Below are 23,598 nucleotides of genomic sequence, written 5' to 3' on the forward strand. Positions count from 1 at the left end.
GAGAAGAACCAAATTAACAAAATTAGAAATGAAAATGGAGAGATCACAACAGACAACACTGAAATACAAAGGATCATAAGAGACTACTACCAGCAGCTCTATGCCAATAAAATGGACAACTTGGATGAAATGGACAAATTCTTAGAAAAGTATAACTTTCCAAAACTGAACCAGGAAGAAATAGAAGATCTTAACAGACCCATCACAGGCAAGGAAATCGAAAAACTGTAATCAAAATCTTCCAGCAAACAAAAGCCCAGGACCAGATGGCTTCACAGCTGAATTCTACCAAAAATTTAGAGAAGAGCTAACACCTATCTTACTCAAACTCTTCCAGAAAATTGCAGAAGAAGGTAAACTTCCAAACTCATTCTATGAGGCCACCATCACCCTAATTCCAAAACCAGACAAAGATGCCACAAAAAAAGAAAACTACAGGCCAATATCACTGATGAACATAGATGCAAAAATCCTTAACAAAATTCTAGCAAACAGAATCCAACAACATATTAAAAAAATCATACACCATGACCAAGTGGGCTTTATCCCAGGAATGCAAGGATTCTTTAATATCCGCAAATCAATCAATGTAATACACCACATTAACAAATTGAAAGATAAAAACCATATGATTATCTCAATAGATGCAGAGAAAGCCTTTGACAAAATTCAACACTCATTTATGATTAAAACTCTCCAAAAAGCAGGAATAGAAGGAACATACCTCAACATAATAAAAGCTATATATGACAAACCCACAGCAAGCATCACCCTCAATGGTGAAAAATTGAAAGCATTTCCCCTGAAATCAGGAACAAGACAAGGGTGCCCACTCTCACCACTACTATTCAACATAGTGTTGGAAGTTTTGGCCACAGCAATCAGAGCAGAAAAAGAAGTAAAAGGAATCCAGATAGGAAAAGAAGAAGTGAAACTCTCACTGTTTGCAGATGACATGATCCTCTACATAGAAAACCCTAAAGACTCTACCAGAAAATTACTAGAGCTAATCAATGAATATAGTAAAGTTGCAGGATATAAAATTAACACACAGAAATCCCTTGCATTCCTATACACTAACAATGAGAAAAACAGAAAGAGAAATTAAGGAAACAATACCATTCACCATTGCAACAAAAAGAATAAAATACTTAGGAGTATATCTACCTAAAGAAACAAAAGACCTATACATAGAAAACTATAAAACACTGATGAAAGAAATCAAAGAGGACACAAACAGATGGAGAAACATACTGTGTTCATGGATTGGAAGAATCAATATTGTCAAAATGGCTATTCTACCCAAAGCAATCTATAGATTCAATGCAATCCCTATCAAGCTACCAACGGTATTTTTCACAGAACTAGACAAAGAATTTCACAATTTGTATGGAAATACAAAAAACCTCGAATAGCCAAAGTAATCTTGAGAAAGAAGAATGGAACTGGAGGAATCAACCTGCCTGACTTCAGACTCTACTATAAAGCCACAGTCATCAAGACAGTATGGTACTGGCACAAAGACAGAAATATAGATCAATGGAACAGAATAGAAAGCCCAGAGATAAATCCACGAACCTATGGACACCTTATCTTTGACAAAGGAGGCAAGGATATACAATGGAAAAAAGACAACCTCTTTAACAAGTGGTGCTGGGAAAACTGGTCAACCACTTGTAAAAGAATGAAACTAGAACACTTTCTAACACCATACACAAAAATAAACTCAAAATGGATTAAAGATCTAAATGTAAGACCAGAAACTATAAAACTCCTAGAGGAGAACATAGGCAAAACACTCTCCGACATAAATCACAGCAAGATCCTCTATGACCCACCTCCCAGAATATTGGAAATAAAAGCAAAAATAAACAAATGGGACCTAATGAAACTTAAAAGCTTTTGCACTACAAAGGAAACTATAAGTAAGGTGAAAAGACAGCCCTCAGATGGGAGAAAATAATAGCAAATGAAGAAACAGACAAAGGATTAATCTCAAAAATATACAAGCAACTCCTGCAGCTCAATTCCAGAAAAATAAATGACCCAATCAAAAAATGGGCCAAAGAACTAAACAGACATTTCTCCAAAGAAGACATACAGATGGCTAACAAACACATGAAAAGATGCCAACATCACTCATTATCAGAGAAATGCAAATCAAAACCACAATGAGGTACCATTACACGCCAGTCAGGATGGCTGCTATCCAAAAGTCTACAAGCAATAAATGCTGGAGAGGGTGTGGAGAAAAGGGAACCCTCTTACACTGTTGGTGGAATGCAAACTAGTACAGCCGCTATGGAAAACAGAGTGGAGATTTCTTTAAAAACTGGAAATAGAACTGCCATATGACCCAGCAATCCCACTTCTGGGCATACACACTGAGGAAACCAGATCTGAAAGAGACACGTGCACCCCAATGTTCATCGCAGCACTGTTTATAATAGCCAGGACATGGAAGCAACCTAGATGCCCATCAGCAGATGAATGGATAAGGAAGCTGTGGTACATATACACCATGGAATATTACTCAGCCGTTAAAAAGAATTCATTTGAATCAGTCCTAATGAGATGGATGAAACTGGAGCCCATTATACAGAGTGAAGTAAGCCAGAAAGATAAAGAACATTACAGCATACTAACACATATATATGGAATTTAGAAAGATGGTAACGATAACCCTATATGCAAAACGGAAAAAGAGACACAGAAATACAGAACAGACTTTTGAACTCTGTGGGAGAAGGTGAGGGTGGGATATTTCAAAAGAACAGCATGTATACTATTTATGGTGAAACAGATCACCAGCCCAGGTGGGATGCATGAGACAAGTGCTCAGACCTGGTGCACTGGCAAGACCCAGAGGAATCGGGTGGAGAGGGAGGTGGGAGGGGGGATCGGGATGGGGAATACGTGTAAATCTATGGCTGATTCATATCAATGTATGACCAAAAATAAATAAATAAATAAATAAAAATTTAAAAAATAAAAGAAAAAAAGAAGGATAATGAAGTAATCAGGTGTTGGCTCTGGTAAAGTATCTATCTGCAATGCAGAAGACACAGATTTGATCCCTGGGTCAGGAAGATCCCCAGGAGTAGGAAATGACAGCCCACTTCAGTATTCTTGCCTGGAAAATCCCATGGACATTGGAGCCTGGTGGGCTAGTATCCATCAGATCTATTTCAAGCTGGTTTCTTTTCCATTTTACTTCTATCGGAAAATGTATTTCAAGCTGATGACTTTCTCAAATTTCTACATTTTGAGAGCCAAATAATCATATGACCTTTCAGATGCTATGGGAGGATCCATCTGTAGTGATAGAACATTTACTTTGTTTCCTATGACTTGGAGCATTCTGCTGCTCTAGGTTTCTGTTTGAGGCTTTTCTTTTAACCTATGCTTCTCCCACCCTTCTTTTTCTTCTCCAGGACTGTCCACCAGAAGCAGGTGATTTCAGAGCACAGCAGTGCTCAGCTCATAATGATGTCAAATACCATGGCCAGTTTTATGAATGGCTTCCTGTGTCTAATGACCCTGACAACCCATGTTCCCTCAAGTGTCAGGCCAAAGGAACAGCCCTGGTTGTTGAACTTGCACCTAAAGTCTTAGATGGGACTCGTTGCTACACAGAATCTTTGGATATGTGCATCAGTGGTTTGTGCCAAGTAAGTGCCAGCTTCTTTGCATTCTATTTTTCTGGAGGGATTTGTGTCAATAGCTTTTGTGTAGTCCTGCTATCTGAATAAACGTTTTCTAGCATTGATAAGCTATCTGAATTTCTAGCATTTCTAGCTATCTGAATTAACGTTTTCTAGCATTGATAAGTGATGACCCATTGGAAAATTGAGGTTCAACATCAGTTAAAACTATAAGAGCTTTATTTTATATTAAGGAAAAGTGGGCTAGAGTTTTTCTTTCTTTCCTGATGTCTCACTTGAATATAGTAGAATAAAACTTCAAAAAAAAAAAAACAACTTCAATATTGTGTATCACGTTTGTACTAGATTTTGAAATTACCTCTACTTTGGTTGTTCCTGAAATAATGGTGTGTGTGTGTGTGCGTGCGCATGCGCACGCATGTGCGTGTATGTATATTTGTATTTGGAGGCATCAACTTTCATTTATTTGTAGCTTCAGAGTTTCTCAGGTAAGATTTCTTCTAAAATGTCCAAGTATACTGTAGGAGAATTTGTTGTTTCTTTATCATGACTACAATTTTATTGAAAATTTAGACAACTGTAGGAAAAGGCATGCCAGTGCCAACTTTCAGGTCAAAATTTCAGCCAGAAAAATCTTTTAAATGGAGATAGCAAAGAGATTTGATTTTTGGTGTAAATTTATCAATGTCTACTTTAGTGGAGGAGGAGGGGGAGGCACTTATCTGGAGGCTCAGCAGTAAAAAATGCAGGAGACACAGAATCAGTCTCTGGGTTGGGAAGATCCCCTGGAGAAGGAAATGACAACCCACTCCAGTATTCTTGCCTGGAGAATTCCATGGACAGAGGAGCCTGGCAGACTACAGTCCATGGGGCCGCGAAGAGTCGGACATGACTTAGCAACTTAAACTTCAACGACTTTAGTGGGGAGTTAGTAAGATGAGGGAGAGTTAGTACGTTTGCTGTCTTGATTTCAAAGTCTATGTTTTGGAGTAGGATGACAAGCCAAGTTTCAGGAACAAGCAATTGCTCCAGTGTCCCCTGTGCTATACTTCACCACATAATGTTATATTTCACAAAATAGACATTTTGAGAATCTTTGCCTCTTCCAAGAAGACATTGTTTGAAATTTTTATGTCTTCAGAATTTCAGATATCACAATTAGCAATTTAGGAATAAACTTAAAATGTGTTTCAGTAATTTGTTGTTTCAAATTCACGTTTCTTTAAAACCTAACTATTCAGACGTAAAAGAAGTAACTGTAGTGCAAATGACAAGAGATATGAGATGCCCTACGAGGTTCTGTGTATATGAGAGGGACACAGACATATTAAGCCTTCATGAGGTCTGGAATGATAAGGCAGGGAAATTTTGGCAAGTCCAAGCACTTCTTAGGTAACAAGATAGAGTGGTATTTACATATCTGAAGGTTTCATGTGAATTTCAGCTATGAATTTAAATATAGAATCTTACTGCTTTAAAGCTGGGAAAAACCCAAGAGGTGATCTAATCAACAACCTAAAAAGCGGTATATTTAAATATCATTTGTGATATTTGGTGTTAGTTTCTTGCTCTAAGACTCTCAGTTTCTATTGAGATGGAGTTACGAAAGTTGCAAAAGCTTTGGGAATGACAGAATTGTAAACCAAATAGATACAGGAAAGAGACTGTGTTGTTGGGAATGGTAACTAATAATAATTTCTTTTGTGTGTATACTGTTTGAACAAAACAAGACAGTTTTCCATTTTGTCAATGAGAAAAAATGAGGGATCAGAAAGTTTGTGTGATTTTCTGCAAGTTATATGCTTGGTCATGGCAGAATTTTCAGGCCCCTTTATATCTATTCCAAAGTTGTATGTCCTATATTACACTGATGAATGAACCAAAATAAACAAGATAGCCTGGCAAATTCGGTTTCATTTGTTTTTGTTGCATAGGAATTCAGCAGAGCCTCTTGCTTTCCAGATTAATCCTGCCAACTGGCTTCATGTATGTTGGCAAATGAAGCAACAGTAAATATGCCTCCCCAACTTAGATTCTTAAAAGTATGACCTGTTAGATTTGGAGGCAAATGTAAATTACAGAATATCTGAAAAGAATGGTGGCTTATACATGGAAATTATAATCAGTTATTATTATTTACTTGTCTTGTTAGAGGCAATAGTAGGGTAAAGGAGATGGTAAAGTTCAGATTATATCTAGGCACTAGCAAGTAGCAGAATATCCCCAGCTATACAGTAAGGAGAGAGAGAGGTATTTGGGGAGTAAATCATGTTGGCTTGAATGTTAGACAGGATTATGGGCAACAGTGGGTGGCCAAGAAAGAGTTTTGGTGGAAAATAGACAATCCAAGCTCTTTTTAGAAAGTTGAGTATAGCTACAGTTATAGGATGCTCAAAGTGGACCACTTACAGGAGCCTTGAGGTAAGGAGACCAGCTTGAAAAAGAGACTCTTAGAGCAGCCAAGATGAAGAAAAGCATGAGCCTGGACCAGGCCAGTGACAGCAGGAACAGAAGGGAAACAATGCCTAAAACCAGGACATTTTCATTTTGACTATGACAAGAGCAAGGGAATAGTTTTTTAAAAACAAAAAGAAATACATCAAATTAATCATGCTCAGGGAATCAAAAACTACCACTTTTATTATGAATTTATAAGGGATATCATTTTGGATCCTTGTTACCATTACCATAGTAGCCTGTGTTTTCATGATTAAAACCTACTTGGGTTTTATAAAAAGGAGGGAAGAAATAGAAAGAGACAACAATAAGAGAGGAATATGATAGAAGCTTTCCCAAATGGTTAACAATCCTAAAAATGTGCATAACTTTGCAGATAAAAATTGTAACATTATCCTTTGGTGGGGAAGACCCGTGGAGAAGGGAATGGCAATGCACTCCAGTATTTTTGCCTGGGAATTCCCATGGACAGAGAAGTCCATTCAGTCGCATAGAGTCAGACACAACTGAGCAATTAACACACACACGACATTATCAAAATGATGAAATAATTGTTTATCTACCCAAAGAAAAAATGATGATAGAGGAATAAAGATGGAATACTTAAATGCAGTATATACTCTTTCAGAAGAAGAGTGAAATTAGTCACCAAAAGAAAAGCCCTCACTGCTTCCTATAAAGAGTGGACATACATAAATTCTATTCTACTTAGAAAAAATTCCTTTATTCAGGCTGTAGCTGTATATTGGTGATTAGTATTTGTGATTTGTGGTAAGAAACATTCAGAAAAAAAATTTTCATAATTTTTAAAACACTGTCAAAAATCTTAATGCTTACTGAAATACGCAGTTTTTATAAAGAGCTGCTCCTGGTTTCCTGAAAAATTCATCTCCTCTGCCCCATATTCCATTCTCCTCCATTTTTACCCCGTTTATTGGGAATTCTCAGCTCTATCTCTGACCTCATTGTTGTCTTATTATCATTTTTTTTATTTTTTGGCCACACCGGCTCTTCACTGTTGCTTGGGCTTTCTCTGGTTGCAGCAAGTGGAGGCTGTTCTCTAGTTGCGGTGCACAGGCGTCTCACAGCAATGGGACTTCTCTTGTTGCAGAGCACTGGTTTCTAGAGTGCGTGGGTTCAATAGTTGTGGCACATGGGTTTAGTTGCCCCGTGACATATGGGTTCTTACTTCCCAGACCAGGGATCAAACCTGTGTCCCTTGCATTGGCAGATGGATTCTTAACCATTGGGCCACAGGAAAGTCTTTTATTATCACTTTTTTCTTTTTTCTTTTTTTTTTTTGGTAAGCTGATTCAAATATTTTTGATGCTATTTTGATTTTTATAATTCAGATATGAATTATAAACTCCACAGAAGCAAATATCTAGCATTGGAGATCATCTTACCATGATAGAAAATAGCAGCATAACTAAGAGATTTTTCACTTTTAAATACCAGTTATTCCAGTTATGCCTGTCGAATACTCAACAAAAATCCACTTCCTCCAAACCATTTGAGACTTTCACTCAAATAAAATTGTGGCGATTTAGACTTCAAGAGACAAAAGCAATTTACAGATATTACTGTTCACAGAGGAGGGAACTGGGACCTGCCAGGAGTTCCAAAAGTCATAAATGAGGAGGTTTTCCATACTTGTAGTGAATTTGCTTCAGGAAAATGTTAGAATCATCGCTCCTTATAAGAAATACCTTAGACTTACTCAGTACTATCAAGCATCGTATCAGGCAGTATATTCATTCTAATAGCATAGTAATATAAATATTAATCATAATAATAAAATATCTGCCATTTTTAGTAACTACCACATCTAGGCACTTTTCATGTATTTTACAGCTCTGCATATTAGATGACATTTTTCTCTTTTCACAGATGAAGGACGAGGCTCAGGTAGGTGATAGGACTCAATCAGAAATACCCAGCTCTGACTCTTAAGCCCCTGTTACTCCTGATAAAACTGAGTAGACAGTGGCAGTATTATGTTCAGTACTGGTCCCCAAACCTGACTGACTGCCTTCCAGAATCACTTGGAGAGCTCTTAAAAGATGCAACTCTTAGGCTCTATCCTCCACAAATTCAGATTTATCCATTTGATGTTTTTAAAACATTCCCCTTATGACCCTAGTTGTTTGGCCAGATTTATGAATCACTTAAGAGCAGACAGGATTTAAAGTCAAAAGACACAGATTAGAATCTGAATTTTCTTTAATGATCTGTCTGTGTAATGTTGATCATGTTGCTTACCCTTCCTAAATTCTGTTTTTACTCTGGAAAATAAGATTGTCTCACAGACTGTAGAGCCGTGAGATAGTCGATGTGAAAATGCTTAATAAACTGCCAAATGCTATGACAAAGTGAAATACCCTGAACATTTTGCAAAATGTATTAAAGTAGCGGTTCCCTGTGTGGAACTTCAGAACCTTGTAACAATTCAAAAAAAGTTTATAGAATGAGATAAAGTAACTTACTTCTTATTCTGCTAAGAACATTCAAGAAGAAAAGGAGACCTTCTATAATGTACTATCACCATCATCATTTCATAAATGAAATTTTAATAACAAGAAAGCAATAAGAACTTGCTTTCAGAATGAAGGATGATCCTTTAAATTTAGTCTGCCTTATGAGAAATTTACTACCCTGTACTTATTTTTTATCCTTTATCCAGAGCACAGAAATTGCTACTAACAGTGCCTCACAGCCCAGCATTTGGAAAGCACTGCCTTTTGAGATTATCTTGCCCAGCCCTGAGAAATACTGCTGCACGGGGTTATATGATTTTCCCAGGAACTACCAGCTACTTAATGGCAGGCTAGAGGTCATGGAATATGACTGTTTATCAGCATTTTTAAATTATGCCTTCTGTGTTATTTCTTCAGCCTCTCCCACTGGCCAAAACCTTGTCCAGCTTTAATTCCGTCATTTACACAAGAAAACAATCGGTTTGGTGAATCTCTTTTCAAACCACATGCTCCCCTTTCCATCCCCCCTAGAATCTGAGCATTTTCTGCAGTAGGAGTGGTCATGTTGGTGTCTCTCCCCACCTTGCATCTTGGACTGAGAAACACCGGGATTTCTGTTTGCTTATTATCTCTCTGAACTAGATGAAGTTGGAGATGAGGCAGAGCCAAGAAGGCAGTTGTCATCTATGAAGAGTTAAGAGCAAGTGCTCTGAAGTTGTACTGCCTGGGTTTGAATCTAAGCTCCACCACCCATTCATGTATGACTTTGAGCAAGTTCTTGAGCCTCAATTTTCTTATCTGCAAGATGAGGCTAATATCTGGAACTGCCTGATAGGAGCGACATGAGGATTATGTGATCAAATGCATTAAAGTGCTTACTGTGAGCTTGATCAGTACTAGCTTTTGGTAGGAGTAGTACTCAAGTTGTTTCTGTCTTTGACTTTTTCCTCTTTATGGCCTTTTTGAGCACATGGTTTAATGTGGTTATAATACTGAAAGGGATCCTAACTTCCCAGCGAATGAACAGACCTTCTGTTAATTTCCTATTGCGACCGTCTTTTGCTAATAGCTCCACATTGCACCATTATCAACTCCTGATCCAGGGCAGTGAATTGCGTCCTGTACAGAGTTAATGAGCCATCACAAATAGGATCAGCTCTATTAGTGCTGCTGTTATTCATTTATTTTCATTATCCAAATTACCCCATTTATATTTGTTATAAAGCACAAAGCCAGTTTCTGTTTTACATATAAAAAAAGAGTAGCATAAATTTACAGATAGAACATGTGCTGCTGTTAGAAGTAATTTCGAGGTTATTTTGAAGTCAAATTCAGAAGAGTGCATTTTATTTTCATAATTAATGAAATTCATCAGTTGATGTCTAATCTACATATATCAAAAGACAAAGTGTGATTATAAGCCAGCTCTTTTGTAATGAATGTGCATATTTATAATACTGCACAGTGCTCTTTCAGAAAACAAGGCCTTTCATAAAGGAAAAGGAGAATTCCTTTCAAGTAATACCTTATATAATGTTGTTGTAAAATGAATAATACAATAAAGAAATAAGCAATAACTTGGATCATGGAGTTTTGATGTCTATACTATGGTGACATAAAAATAAACCATAGTTCTAACAAAGAAGTTCTTTCCATTTTTAATAATTCCTGTGGTGAGTAGTTGGAAATGAATTGAATGGAATGATTATTTCTCCATCTCTGTCTGTGACCTAAGTCACTAGTATCAAATGTCTACCAGTTATTCTAAAGGTGGTGATGTCAGAAACCTGGACTTGGCTGGTTTTCCTTCTGTTTTGTAACCTAATTCCACATGGAAGCATGGCATTGCTTCAGAGATTTAATGCACCACTTCTCTTTTTTTCCCCTTTGCGTGACACAGTAAAGTTGAACTATTTATTACCTACTAGTTGACTTTTAAGAAATTAATTTCTGATCATTATATATCTGTTCTCCTAACAGTCTGGTGGGTGCTGAGGTTACAGCATTAAATATCATCTCTCAGGAATGGTATCTTCTAGGGTTCTTGTGAAAAATTCAGTTCGTTTGTTTATTTAACAAATATTTACTTAGGAACTAGCAGTGTGCTACATCCTGGAAATACAGGAATGGACAGGGAAAAAACACAGTCCCCACCCTCAAAGAACTGACACTCAGAGGGGAGATGAACCAAGTGGACAGGAAAGTGTACAATTACCCTATATTGTATTCTCCTAACTGAACAGGAGTTTATAGTGAAAACAGGAGTGTTCTTTCTAAAATACAGATTTAACTTCATTTCTTGTCTGCTGGAAACATTCCAATTGCATTCTATCAATCACCTTCAAGAAGAAGAAAGCCCAAATTTCTTTACATGGCAGCTTTCTTTAACTGGGTGGCTCGAAAAAATAGACATTCATTCTCCCACAATTCTGGAGGCTAGAAGTACGGAGCACTACTTCCTCTGAGGCTTTGGGTAGAATCTATCTTTGCCTCTTCCTAACTTCTAATGGTGGCTGTCGGTCTCTGTCTGTATCTTCACAAGGCCATCTCCCTTCTGCGTCTGTGTGTCTCTGTCTTTACATAGCACTTTCCTCCCCATGTCTTTGTTTTCTCTTCTTATAAGGACATCAGTGATATTGGATTAGGGCCCATTCTAATTGAGTATGACCTCATTTTAACTTAATTACATCTGCCAAGGCACTATTTCCAAATAAGATCACACTCACAGGCACTGAGGGTTATAATTTCAACACATCTTTCCCTGGGGACACAATACAATCTGCAATAGCATGCATTCTTGTTTATTTTTACATAGTACAAATGTGTATATACATATATTCATATACATGCATGTCTATACACACACACACACACACACACATAATTTGAATAGTTTGTAAGAGCCACAGTGGGAGAAATTTAGACTGTGATAAATCAAAGGGATATTTGACCAAACATGGAATCAAGAAATGCTCAGAGGAAGAGGTAGCTGGAAACACCTAACTAGCACCTAGAATTGAAGAAATAAAGGGCTGGACATCAGGATCTATGTCATGAAGAGCTAAATAACCTATAGTACTGTATAATACTAAGAGCCAAGGAGTGCCAGGGAAGGAGTGCCAGTGCAAATGGAAAATAAGGTGAGATGTGTATTTTAGAAAGAGTACTCTATTTGCACAGAGGGCAGTGGATTAGAACAGGCTCCAAATTAGTTGGATTAAAAGAAGAGATTTTAAAACAAATCAGGAGACAGATTCATTTGGACTTGGTGACTGGTGAAATATAATAGGAGAGAAAAATTGAGAGCTGAAGATGATGCTCGATTTCTAGTTTGTAGTTTAAGCAACATATGGTGCTGCTGTTTATTAGGGTAGAACATAGGAGAAAGGCAAGGGGTTGGTTTGGGGCAGAGATAAGGAGATGATATAATATGTGCAACGTGCTGTCCACCATGTGATGGTCACTCAGTGAATTCCTGTCCTTTCTTCCTCCCTCTTAACTCTGTCTTCTTAATTGTGATGGACACTTGTATTTCCAAGTTTGTATGATCACAGTCCTGTTTATATATGTTTAAAAATTTGTCAGGGTAATCTTTTCTGTGACCACATGCCTGTTAGATAACAAGTCAACCTAAGTGTCTGTCACTTTTAGGAAAAACTGAAGTGTACAGTGTATAGTATTTTGAAGTTCCTTGAGTTCTCTTCTGTATTTGAACAGGTAAGAGACAGGGAGGAGGAGGAAATGGCAACCCACTCCAGTATTCTCGCCTGGAGAATCCAATGGACAGAGGAGCCTGGTGGGCTACTGTCCATAGGGTTGCACAGAGTTAGACACAACTGAATCGACTTAGCATGCATGCATGCATTGGAGAAGGAAATGGCAACCCACTCCAGTATTCTTGCCTGAAGAATCCCAGGGACAGATGAGCCTGGTGGGCTGCCATCTACGGGGTTGCACAGAGTCGGACACGACTGAAGTGACTTAGCAGCAGCAGCAGGAGACAGGGAAAGTGACACTCCATTGGGTTTCATTCTTCTCATTATATCTCCTACCTGCCACCCCAGTTGGGCTCTTTATTCATATATCATCTGAACTCATAGAAATAGTTTCTTTGCTGTATCAGAAATTTTTTTCATCTTGATATATTCAGCTTCTTAGGTGGGAAATCCTTCTTTGCATAGCTTTCTTTAAAAATTTTTGAAAGTTTTATCCATCTCAGTTTTGTCTTGAAATTCAGTGTGGACTGGGAAAAATAGAATCATTGATTTTGTTTTCCCAAAGAGATTCAGTGAAGTTGATGAAGGCAGAGTGAATCTAATTACTTCAAAAAAGCTTTCAACTTTTATCACTTTTCATGCTATGTAGTTCATGGAGTGCATCATATTGCATGTGCTTCTTGTGCCAATTTGAGGGGGTATCTTTATTATTTATTTATAATACCTTTATTATTTCCATTTTATAAATGAGGAAATTGAGGCTCGTAGAAGGTCATACAACTAGAAAAAGGCAAAGCTATCACTTGAATCCTATTATTTCTATTATATGTTACCCTTTCCTCTGAGAAGATATTCTAATAATGAAGCAGAGTATCAGTATGCCCTGGTGGAGGTGTGAGTTCGCTTAGTCATCTCCCACTCCTTGTGGCCCCATGACTGTAGCCCACCAGGCTCCTCTGTCCATGGAATTCCCCAGGCAAGAATACTGGAGTGGATAGACATTCCTTTCTCCAGGGGATCTTCTTGACCCAGGTCTCAAACCCAAGTTTCCTGCATTGCAGACAGATTTTTCACCATCTGAGCCACTTTGTTGATCGGGGTATGAGTTTGTATTCATCCTGTAATACCTTGTCTCATGAATGATTCTTTAGGCCACTTGTTTGTAGAAATGCTAAACATACTAAATTTTTTTTTCATTTATTTTTATTAGTTGGAGGCTAATTACTTTACAATATTGTAGTGGTTTTTGTCATACATTGACATGAATCAGCCATGGATTTACATATATTCCCCATCCTGATCCCCCCCCAACCTCCCTCTCCACCCGATTCCTCTGGGTCTTCCCAGTGCACCAGGCCCGAGCACTTGTCTCATGCATCCAGCCTGGGCTGGTGATCTGTTTTACCCTAGATAATATACATGTTTCGATGCTGTTCTCTCTAAACATGCCACCCTTGCCTACTCCCACCAAGTCCAAAATTCTATTCTGTACATCTGTGTCTCTTTTTCTGTTTTGCATATAGGGTTATCATTACCATCTTTCTAAATTCCATATATATGTGTACTAGATTTTACCAAATCATCTTTAATAGTGTTTCAGCACTGTTAGTAACTACAAAGTTTGGGTTTCTACTTATTACCCTCACTTCTAACCCTAACTTCAAGTTGAGGCTCCTCAAGACTACTCTCAGGTTAGATAATTTGCTAGGAGGATTTATATAACTCACTAAAAGATGTTATACTCAGTTACAGTTTATTACAGCCAATGGATACTGATTAAAATCAGCCAAGGGAAGAGGTGCACAGAGCAGGGTCCAGAAGGTTTCAAGTGCAGACCTTCTACTTGTCCTTTCCTGGAAGAGTGCTGTGAGTGGCACTTACTTCTCCCAGTAGCAGTGTGTGACAATACGCATGGGCTATTGACAACCAGGGAACTCCCCCAAGCCTTGGTATCCATAGGTTTTATTGAAGCTCCATCACATAGACTTGGTTGACCTCACGCATGGAGCTCTTTCATCTGGAGCCCCTCTGGAGACTGAGTTGATACCACGTGGCCCAAAGCCCTCATCATAAATCACACTGCTAGCCTGGACTCTCTGGCATGGCCCAAGGCCCCAGACAAGCAGAGACATCTTATTGGTCAGGAAATGACAAGAGCTTAGAAAGTGCCTCCCAGAAGCCAAGAGCAAAAATCAGACTCTTTGGGCAAAATTTATCCTTAACCACGTAGCACTTTTTAAAGTTGTTTATTCATTCAATAAATATCTAATGATTATTGTTGGTCATTAGGCTATGCCCTGGGGTACATAGCAGTGAATGGAACTCAAGCCCTCCCCTCAAGGAGCCCATGGCCTCAGCTTTCTGCAGCAATGGTAGCTGAAGAAAAACTGTGCCCTAGTTTTCCCTCATGTGCTATTTCTAACTTTGGAGAATCACTTTATTACCTATGAGAAGATTCCACGAAGATAATCACAACACTCACATTGACTAGACATTCTCTTTCTGTGCGGGTTGACTCTTGAAATGTGGTGCAGAATCATGCAGCTGCTTTGGAAGGCAGCCTGGCAGTTCCTTAAAATGTTAAGCAGAGTTACCATGGGAACCAGCAATTCCACTCCTAGGCATATACCCACCAAAAAAAAAAAAAAACCTGTTCTCAGATGTTTATAGCAACAGCATTCATAATAGCCAAAAAGCAGAAACAACCTATTAACTGGTGAATGGATAAATGAAATGTGGTCTAATCATACTACAGAATATTATTCCACAATAAAAATTCATGAAATACTGATACATATTATAACATAAATGAACCTTCAAAACATGCTAAGTGAGAAAACCCAGTTGTAAAATATTCCATATTCTGTTATCCCGTATATATGGAATGTGAGAATAGGCAAGACATTCCATATAAATGCAATAATAAAATATGTAAAAAAAGTGCATTAGTGGTTGCCTAGAGCTGGAACTTAGAGTATAATAGGGGGTGACTGCTGATGGTTCAGGGTTTCTTTTGGGAGTGATGAAAATAATCTAAACAAATTTTAGTGATGTTTTCACAATTTATGAATTTATTAAAGCCATTGAATTTTATACTTTAAATGGGTGGATTTTAGAGTATGAGAATTACATCTCAAAGAAATATTTTTCAAATGTTCAAAGATTCAGAAATCTATACACTATAAATCTAAAGGCTATGTTAGCTGCAAGTGAGTGATCTTGCTCTTTGACAGAGTTAATAAACTCACCTATTAGTCTGGGTGGGTCTCCTCTTCATTTATTACTGTTCTAAGAAGCCATTTAGAATCCTAAGTATTCCTAGGTAGTAAAACTGCTTTGGAAACCAACAAAGAATATATTGTTAATAAATATATGCTAAATGAAAGTAATGAATTACTTTGCTGACAAAGATCCATCTAGTCAAAGCTATGGTTTTTCCAGTAGTCACGTATGGATGTGAGAGTTGGACTATAAAGAAAGCTGAGTGCCGAAGAATCGATGCTTTTGAACTCTAGTGTTGGAGAAGACTTTTGAGAGTCCCTTGGACTCGAAGGAGATCCAACCAGTCCATCCTAAAGGCGATCAGTCCTGAGTATTCATTGGAAGGACTGATGCTGAAGCTGAAACTCCAACACTTTGGTCACCTGATGCAAAGAACTGACTCACTGGAAAAGACTCTGATGCTGGGAAAGATTGAAGACATGAGGAGAAGGGGGTGACAGAGGATGAGATGGTTGGATGGCATCACCGACTCAATTGACATGTGTTTGAGGAAATTCCAGGAGATGGTGATGGATAGGGAAGCCTAGCATGCTGCAGTCCATGGAGTCTCAAAGAGTCAGACATGACTGAGCGACTGAACTGAACTGAACTGAACTGAATGGATAGTGGTATCAGTCTGGAAGTTGAACATCTTTCAAAATTTTTTAGGGAAATAAGGTTGGATTTGAGAAGGTCTTTTCTTTAGTAAACTTCTAGGGTGGCTCAGCTGGTAAAGAATCTGCCTGCAATGCAGGAGACCTGGGTTCAATCCCTGGGTTTGGAAGATCCCCTGGAGAAGGGCATGGCAACCCACTCCAGTATTCTTTCCTGGAGAATTCCATGGATGGAGGAGCCTGATGGGCTACTGTCCATGGGTTGCAAAGAGTTGGACACAGCTGAGCAACTAACACTTTTACTTTCTTTAATAAATTTTCAGCAAAGCATTATTCATTTAGCTACATTATGTATTAACTCTGCTACTGCATTCACTGAGGGAATTTGAAATCTTGCAGTTGAATCATTCCATTTTACATTTGAAGTCCAGAGAAGTTCAATCAGTTTTTAAGATATGACTGCCATGTGGTCCAGAATTAGGCTCTTGGGGAATATGAAAGTATGTGTCATAATCCCCGTCTTCAGGAAGCTTCCAGTCTGTGGGTGATGAGGCTCAAACCCAAATAATGATAATCAGCAGCAGCATGAGACAAGAAGAGGAACTTTAGTTTGGACTCAAGCAGATGGAAGTTTGAAGTCTGATTTCCAAATTTACTTTCTGTGTAATCACAGGCTAATTTATTAGACTAATTAAGCCTCATATCTCATCAAAAATAGAGGTAATAGTACCCATGTTAGTAATAATAATGAGCTAATTTTTATTGAACACGTATGTGCCAGGCACTGTGCTATGTAAGCATTTAACATATATTATCCCCTTTAATCCTCACATGAACAAGTGGTCATGTTTTAACCATTTTAAAGAGGAGGGAAATAATGCTTAGAGAAGATTAAGTACTGTTAATTTCATTCATTCAGTAAATATTGATTGAGCATTAGCTGGGCATTATGCTAAACACTAGGAGTGCAGCTGTAAGTCCAAAATGCAGTGGGAGCAGGTTTTGTTTTGGTTTAGTTGCTGAAAGGAGGAGCATTTGGAAGGAGCACTGTTATTGAGTTCTGGGCAGGTAGGAAGGCTTGGCAGCCTCAGGTCCCCTCTTTACCAACACTGACAGTCCCACAGTGAGATTCCACAGGGGAGCTGATACTCCCTCCCCTCTCTTGAACCTGTTTTTCATCTTATTTCCTTTGTCTTGTATGAGTTTTCATAACCAACTAGCCCATAAGATTGAGACCTCCTTACCAGCAGAGACTGTATCCTACTTACTCATCTTCAGTTTCTTTATATCGAGTTATTCAATGTAAGACTGTTGCATGGAATGATCAACGAATCAATAAATCTCTCTGTTGACTATTGCTGTCCCTTAATGACTGAGTCCTCTCTAAATCATGTAAATTATTCATCCTAAATGGCTTTTTTATCTTTTAATTTATTTGAGCCTTGTTCTCATTTCCTTCAGGCTGTCAAACAAAGTCCATTTATGTGAGTCTCAATTTTTTGTTTTATGATACTAGGCTAGAAGTAATTTAGAATCTGAGGCCTCGTGCCATCTACTCTTTATTTACAATGGCTTAGAAGATGGCTCAGATCTACCCAGAACCTTCTCCATCAAGATAGCTGTTGGTTTCCTTCATATATCAACCAGATTCTCTGGATGAGCTCTCAGTGCTGAAGTCATTAGATCCTTCCCAGGATTAAACTCACAAAATGCTAACTTTCCAAAGGCCATAAATATCAATCAGGATTCCAGTGCGATATAGTTTCTTTCCCCAGTGTATATTAGAAAACAGGTCTGGAGATTGTTTGCTCCTACAGTATATTCCATGAGTAAATTAGATGATCTTCAGACATAACTCTAATTACTCCAACTCTTTGCATAACTAATATGGTTATCAAGTTTGGGGCCATAAAACGCTAATCTTCCCAAACTCTTGAAATGCAAGGTTTAAGTATGTCAGAAATTTGAAAGATTTGAAACTCTGCCTTATGTTTAAAAGAAATGTTTTAAATTTCTTTAAAAGTAGAATTGAGGAAGCCTTTTTGAAATTGAGTGTCTTAAGACACTGCATGTAATTATTTTTAAATGTTAAAGATTAAATCTAAATGTTGAACACAATTAGTAAGTAATTATCCTTTACCTGATTCACATAGCTCCAAACCTATATCAAGTTAGCTAAAGGGATACTTTTTTAAAAGTGTTGTAGCTATTTTGTTTGTCAAATCCTTAATAAAAAACAATTTAAAGAATCAGGTACCTTCCAGATTTTGAACCATGAACATAACTTTACCCAAATTTTGTCATACTCATGGTTGCCATAGACCCTCTTGAAACATTCCTAGGAGGGGCTGCTTGCCAGCATCAGGAAAATCCACCCAAGTGTCTAAGATTAATGTAATAAACCCCACCTGTCCTTTCTGTCGCATTCTGGGTTTGACTGCCCCTAAGGAATTCAAATCAAGAAGGAACAAAGTATTATTGCTTTGGGCTAACTCCTTGTGATCCAAGAGAACACTGTAAGAATCTGCAAAATCTAGAGAGAAAGGCAAGAAATTATCTATGGTAGATAGCACACAGAGGCCAAAACAAATTCAGAGACTTGAGGAGATATGTTGAATCTTTTTTGCAAAGCTAATCACAAAACAGTGGCTTTGCAAAGAACCTTGGCAGTCACCAACTGAGTCTGCATTCTATTTCTGAAGACACAAAGTGTCAGAGTGCGTGGCATATGATTTTCCCAAGGTCTCCCAACTTGCAAGTGGCAGAGTCAAGAAGACTTGAAGCCAAGTCTTCCAGCTCCAGACCCAGTGCTTAATTTATATTAAGTGAAAATGCTTTTCATATGTGTGTTTCTTAAGAACCTTTAAGAGTTTAAAGTATTTTCTTTTGAGTTGGATTATTTACTCATTTGTTAGTCTCTTTCACCATCACTAAGTGCATTTTGGTCCCTCAGCTAAATTTTCCTCCTGTATGGTCAAATTATCACAGAACATCCCATTCGCTTAAAAATAGTTGTACTATAAAAGAAAATACAAGTGGAAAACTTTGCCAACAATAAACATTCTAGAAAACTTAATGCACACCACTTTCATTCCTACAGAAATGCCAAGTAAAAACCCACAGCACCTGCAAGCTGTAGCAACCACACAGTGGCCAAGAGCTGGTGGCTCGTTAGTCCTGTGAGCATTTAGGTTTACAATTGCCCTTGTGTACTCGTTTAGTTTCTTTGCCATCAGAATTATGGGTAATTTTAAGAAACAAACAGATACTTCAGGGGAAGATGAGGGGGGAGGGAAGCTTGGGAAGAAGTAGCCAGAGTCACATTAAAATGGAAGAACATAGCCAGTGTTTTGTTTTCTCAAGTTCTGAACTTTTCTTGACCGCTGTCCTTTCTCTGTCCTCTGGGATTCCCCTGGTGAGGGAGGAATTCCTCCCATTGGATGATTCTCAGCTTTTATGGCCAAAACCTCAGTATCACTGTTGATTGATAGGAGGATGGTTAATTTCTTGATTCATCCATCCAGGCAACAGTCTTTTATTGAGCAACACAGTATCTGTGCAGCCATTTCCACTCCTGATGTTATGAGAGCTGAGCCAGAGATAAAAGGTTTTTCTTTTTCTTCTTTGACTAGAAATAGCAAGAATACCTTTTGTTTGGGTAAAAGATATAATTTGGTTAGTTAAGGCAAAGACGTACTCAATGGTGAAGTGGGTACAGCTCTCCTGGCACTTAACTTTTCCATCTCCAAGGTGGGCCCTGGGACAGGCATATATGGCAAGTGCTGAGGGGATGAGAGTTTAGAAGTGGGTAAGATCCCACCTGGCTAGAGGAGCTAAGTATCCTCACCCAGGTGCTTTTTTTTAACTGGGAAAATATTTTTACATTTTGAGACATGCTCTCTTAGGCAGTGCGTATATGTAAAATGGTTTCATCAAGGCTTTGTCAGACCAGCCTATTTCCAAGTATTGTCCAAAGTTTCTCTTTATAGTTTGGCATACAGTTTTTTCATTTTCTCCCCAGATGGTTTTCATGGCTCTAAAGCAGAGGTTGGAAACTAGTAACCAAATATATCCCACTGGCAACTTTTTGTTTGGTACACATAGTATGGTTTTGTGGAAATTTGAATTAGTTGCCAGGATTTAAATATATTGTTTCCAATAAAAATCCCAATTCACAACATAACCTTTAAGAACAATCAGATGTACTACATTTGGTCTGCACCCCAACAAGGCGACCATTAGACAGAGCTGACTAGTTGCTGAGACCCCAAGATGGTGCCAACGCTTTCAAGTGTCCTTTGTTATCTACATAGCCTGAACCCTGTAGCTGTTTACATTCCTGACCCTTCCCCGAAGGATATGTAGGCTAGATATGTCTCAAAGAAAGGAATAAGAGTCAAAATCATCATCACAACTAGGAATAATTAAATCTACCTTATATATTGAATAGTAATCATGCCAGATACTTGGTTTTCTAGGTGGCGCTAGTGCTGAAGAATACACCTGCCAATGCAGGAGATGTAAGAGACTTGGGTTCGATTCCTGCTTTGGGAAGATCCCTGGAGGAGGGCACAGCAACCCACTCCAGTATTCTTGCCTGGAGAATCCCATGGACAGAGGAGCCTGGCAGGCTACAGTCCATATGGTCCAAAGAGTCAGACACAACTAAAGCAACTTAGCAGCAGCAGCATGCCAGACACTGTCAAGCACTTGACATACCATTAAACTTCACAGGAACCCATTCTATAGCCCAGACATTTAATTTGCTGGTCTAGGGTCAGGCAGCTTGTGAGTTGCTTACCTGAGATTTTAAGTTAGGTCTGTTGGACCCTAAAATCTATGCTTTTCATGGTATCATAAAGCCTCTCAAAATCACTCCTGCCAGCCCAATTCCCTTACTGAATTTCAGGTATGTAAGAATCCTAACTGGATACCAAGGATTAGCTATCCTATTGGCCACTGGGTTTCCAGTTTCTATCAGGAAGAAGAAGGAAAACTTAGTGAGGTTTCTTCTGCTCAGATCTTACCCTTCAGTTAAGGAACAACTCTAGATACTAATGCATAGAGCTGTTCTCCTGGGTAAAAGGAACTCTTGTGATGATGTATTCTAAGTCAATTTGAAACCACACGAAAGGCTTTTTAAAAAAACATTTAAATATCAGGTAAGGACCAACTAGACAGCGTATTAAAAAGCAGAGACATTACTTTCCTGATAAAGGTCCATCTAGTCAAAGCTATGGTTTTTCCAGCAGTCATGTATGGATGTGAGAGTTGGACCATAAAAAAGGCTGAGTGCCAAAGAATTGATATTTTCGCACTGTGGTGCTGGAGAAGACTCTTGAGGGTCCCTTGGACTGCAAGGAGATCAAACCAATCAATCCTAAAGGAAATCAAACCTGAATACTCATTGGAAGGACTGATGCTGAAGGTCCAATACTTTGGCCACCTGATGCAAACAGCCAATTCACTGGAAAAGACCCTGGGAAAGATTGAAGGCAGGAGGAGAAGGGGATGACAGAGGATGAGGTGGTTGGATGGCATCACTGACTCAATGAGCATTAAGTTTGAGCAAACTCCAGGAGATAGTGAAGGACAGGGAGGCCTGGTGTGTTGCATTCCATCGGGTTACAAAGAGTTGGACATAACTTAGCAACTCAACAACAACAACAAGGAGCAGCAGAGATGGCGGATGAATAGGTGGACATGGAGTGCCTCTCTCTCCATGGATACATCAAGAATACACCTTCAGACACAGAAGTGCATGCAGAACACCAGCTGAGAGCAGAGGGTAGTACCTGCCCAGCAGAAAAGAATATATAGGACCACACAAAACTAGGTAGGACGAAGGAACTAGGGGAAAAATCAGGAGTGTTAGTGGGACAGGACCTGCCATCAGCAGGTAGGGGAACTGAAGCAGGGTTCACCACATTGGGGCAATTGCCTGAACAGAGAAGAAACATTTAAGGCTGAGAGTGGAACAGCTAATCTGTGGCAGTCTAAATGGAATGAGAATCAGACAGTCCTTGCCACAACCATACATACCCTGGACAGGGAAGGAGGACACCTGGAAGGCACATCAGCTGGGAGATGTAGTTTAGGGATTGTGGAGCAATCCCAGGGCGAGGGCTGCTATCGACTCCAGAGACAGATTGAGGGGGTGTGAGGGAGGAGATTGTGGTGGGAAATGCCTGTGGAGGAAAGCCAGGCAGCCATGGAAGCAAGGCGATACTGCTGAGTCACGTGTAAGGGGTAGATCTATCACCGTAGCCTCTCGCTCCCTACACAACAGCATCGACTGCTGAACAATAGAGACATTGGTCCATCAAACACCTGACGCACTGAACTACAGAGTAGGACCCCACCCAAGGTGCTCCTTTAAGTGATTGAATCACAGAACTACTGGGTAAGACCCCACCCAGGATGCACCTTTAAGTGCCTAAAACACCCGATCTACAGAATAGGACCCCAGTCGGGGTGGGGGGCCCTGTATGTGCCTGATGCACCAAACAAGAGAAGGACCCCAGGCAAGGGAGCCCTCTAAGTGCCTGAACGAGTGGAGCTATGGAGAAAGACCGGCCAAAGAGGCCTTCTGATTGCCAGCTACAAGAGGCTCAAAAAAAGACCCTGAAAGGGCCATAACTCCTGTGGCAGAGGCAGTCCATGTCCCTGCACACTTGCTGCCACCAGGGTCCCCTCAAGTCTAGCAGCTGCACCTTTCACACTCAACTCTCACTGAGGCAGAGCTGCCACAGGCAACTTTGGTCATGTCCAACTCTTTGCAACCCTATAGACTGTGGCCTGCCAGGCTTCTCTGTCGGGGGGTTCTCCAGGCAAGAATACTAGAGCGTATTGGCCAATACCGGTTGCCATACCCTTCTACAGCACTATATTTCCTGCTTCCCTAGCCACCAACCCCCCTGAGTACCTGGTGCTGCCAGAACCCCTGTGACCCAGGCAGTTGTACCACCTCCACACCTGGCCCTCACAAACACAAGTCCTCCAGGGCAGCCTCAGGAGCAAACCCTAGTGGATGATCCACATGCAGAGATGGAAATAAAACCACAATTGAAACCCAGGGGCAGCGTTGCTAAGGAATAAGACCCAAAACCTTCCCACCAGCTGTACAAGCTGCAGATTAAATCCACACAATCAACTAGGCAGACTCGTATCTATGGAATATATAAAAAGACATTGAGAGCTCCAATGTCTTTTTTCCAATTTCTTTTGGAAAACACAAAAGAAAATGCACTAGTTCTCATAGCTGTGGACATTGGAGGCAAGAACACACAGGAGTAGGTCCAGATTAGAATCTGAGCTGCCCCCACCCCAGGTCCAGAGATCAGCATGGAGTTGGAGGGCATCCTAGGAAGATGAGGTGGACCATGACTCCCAGTAAGGGAAAGGATTC

At 39.4% G+C, this 23,598-nt stretch overlaps 1 protein-coding gene across 1 annotated transcript in view; it reads left to right on the top strand.

Annotated features, from left to right (window-relative positions):
- Nucleotides 1-23,598, top strand: part of ADAMTSL1 (ADAMTS like 1) — a 505,479-nt gene that overhangs the window by 131,840 nt on the left and 350,041 nt on the right. Inside the window, 1 exon segment of the mRNA XM_043486937.1 lies at nucleotides 3,435-3,671. Coding sequence (XP_043342872.1) covers nucleotides 3,435-3,671 — 237 coding nt within the window.

The sequence above is a fragment of the Cervus canadensis genome, chromosome 14, assembly GCF_019320065.1.
Source record: "Cervus canadensis isolate Bull #8, Minnesota chromosome 14, ASM1932006v1, whole genome shotgun sequence".
NCBI classification, from domain to species: Eukaryota; Metazoa; Chordata; class Mammalia; order Artiodactyla; family Cervidae; genus Cervus; species Cervus canadensis.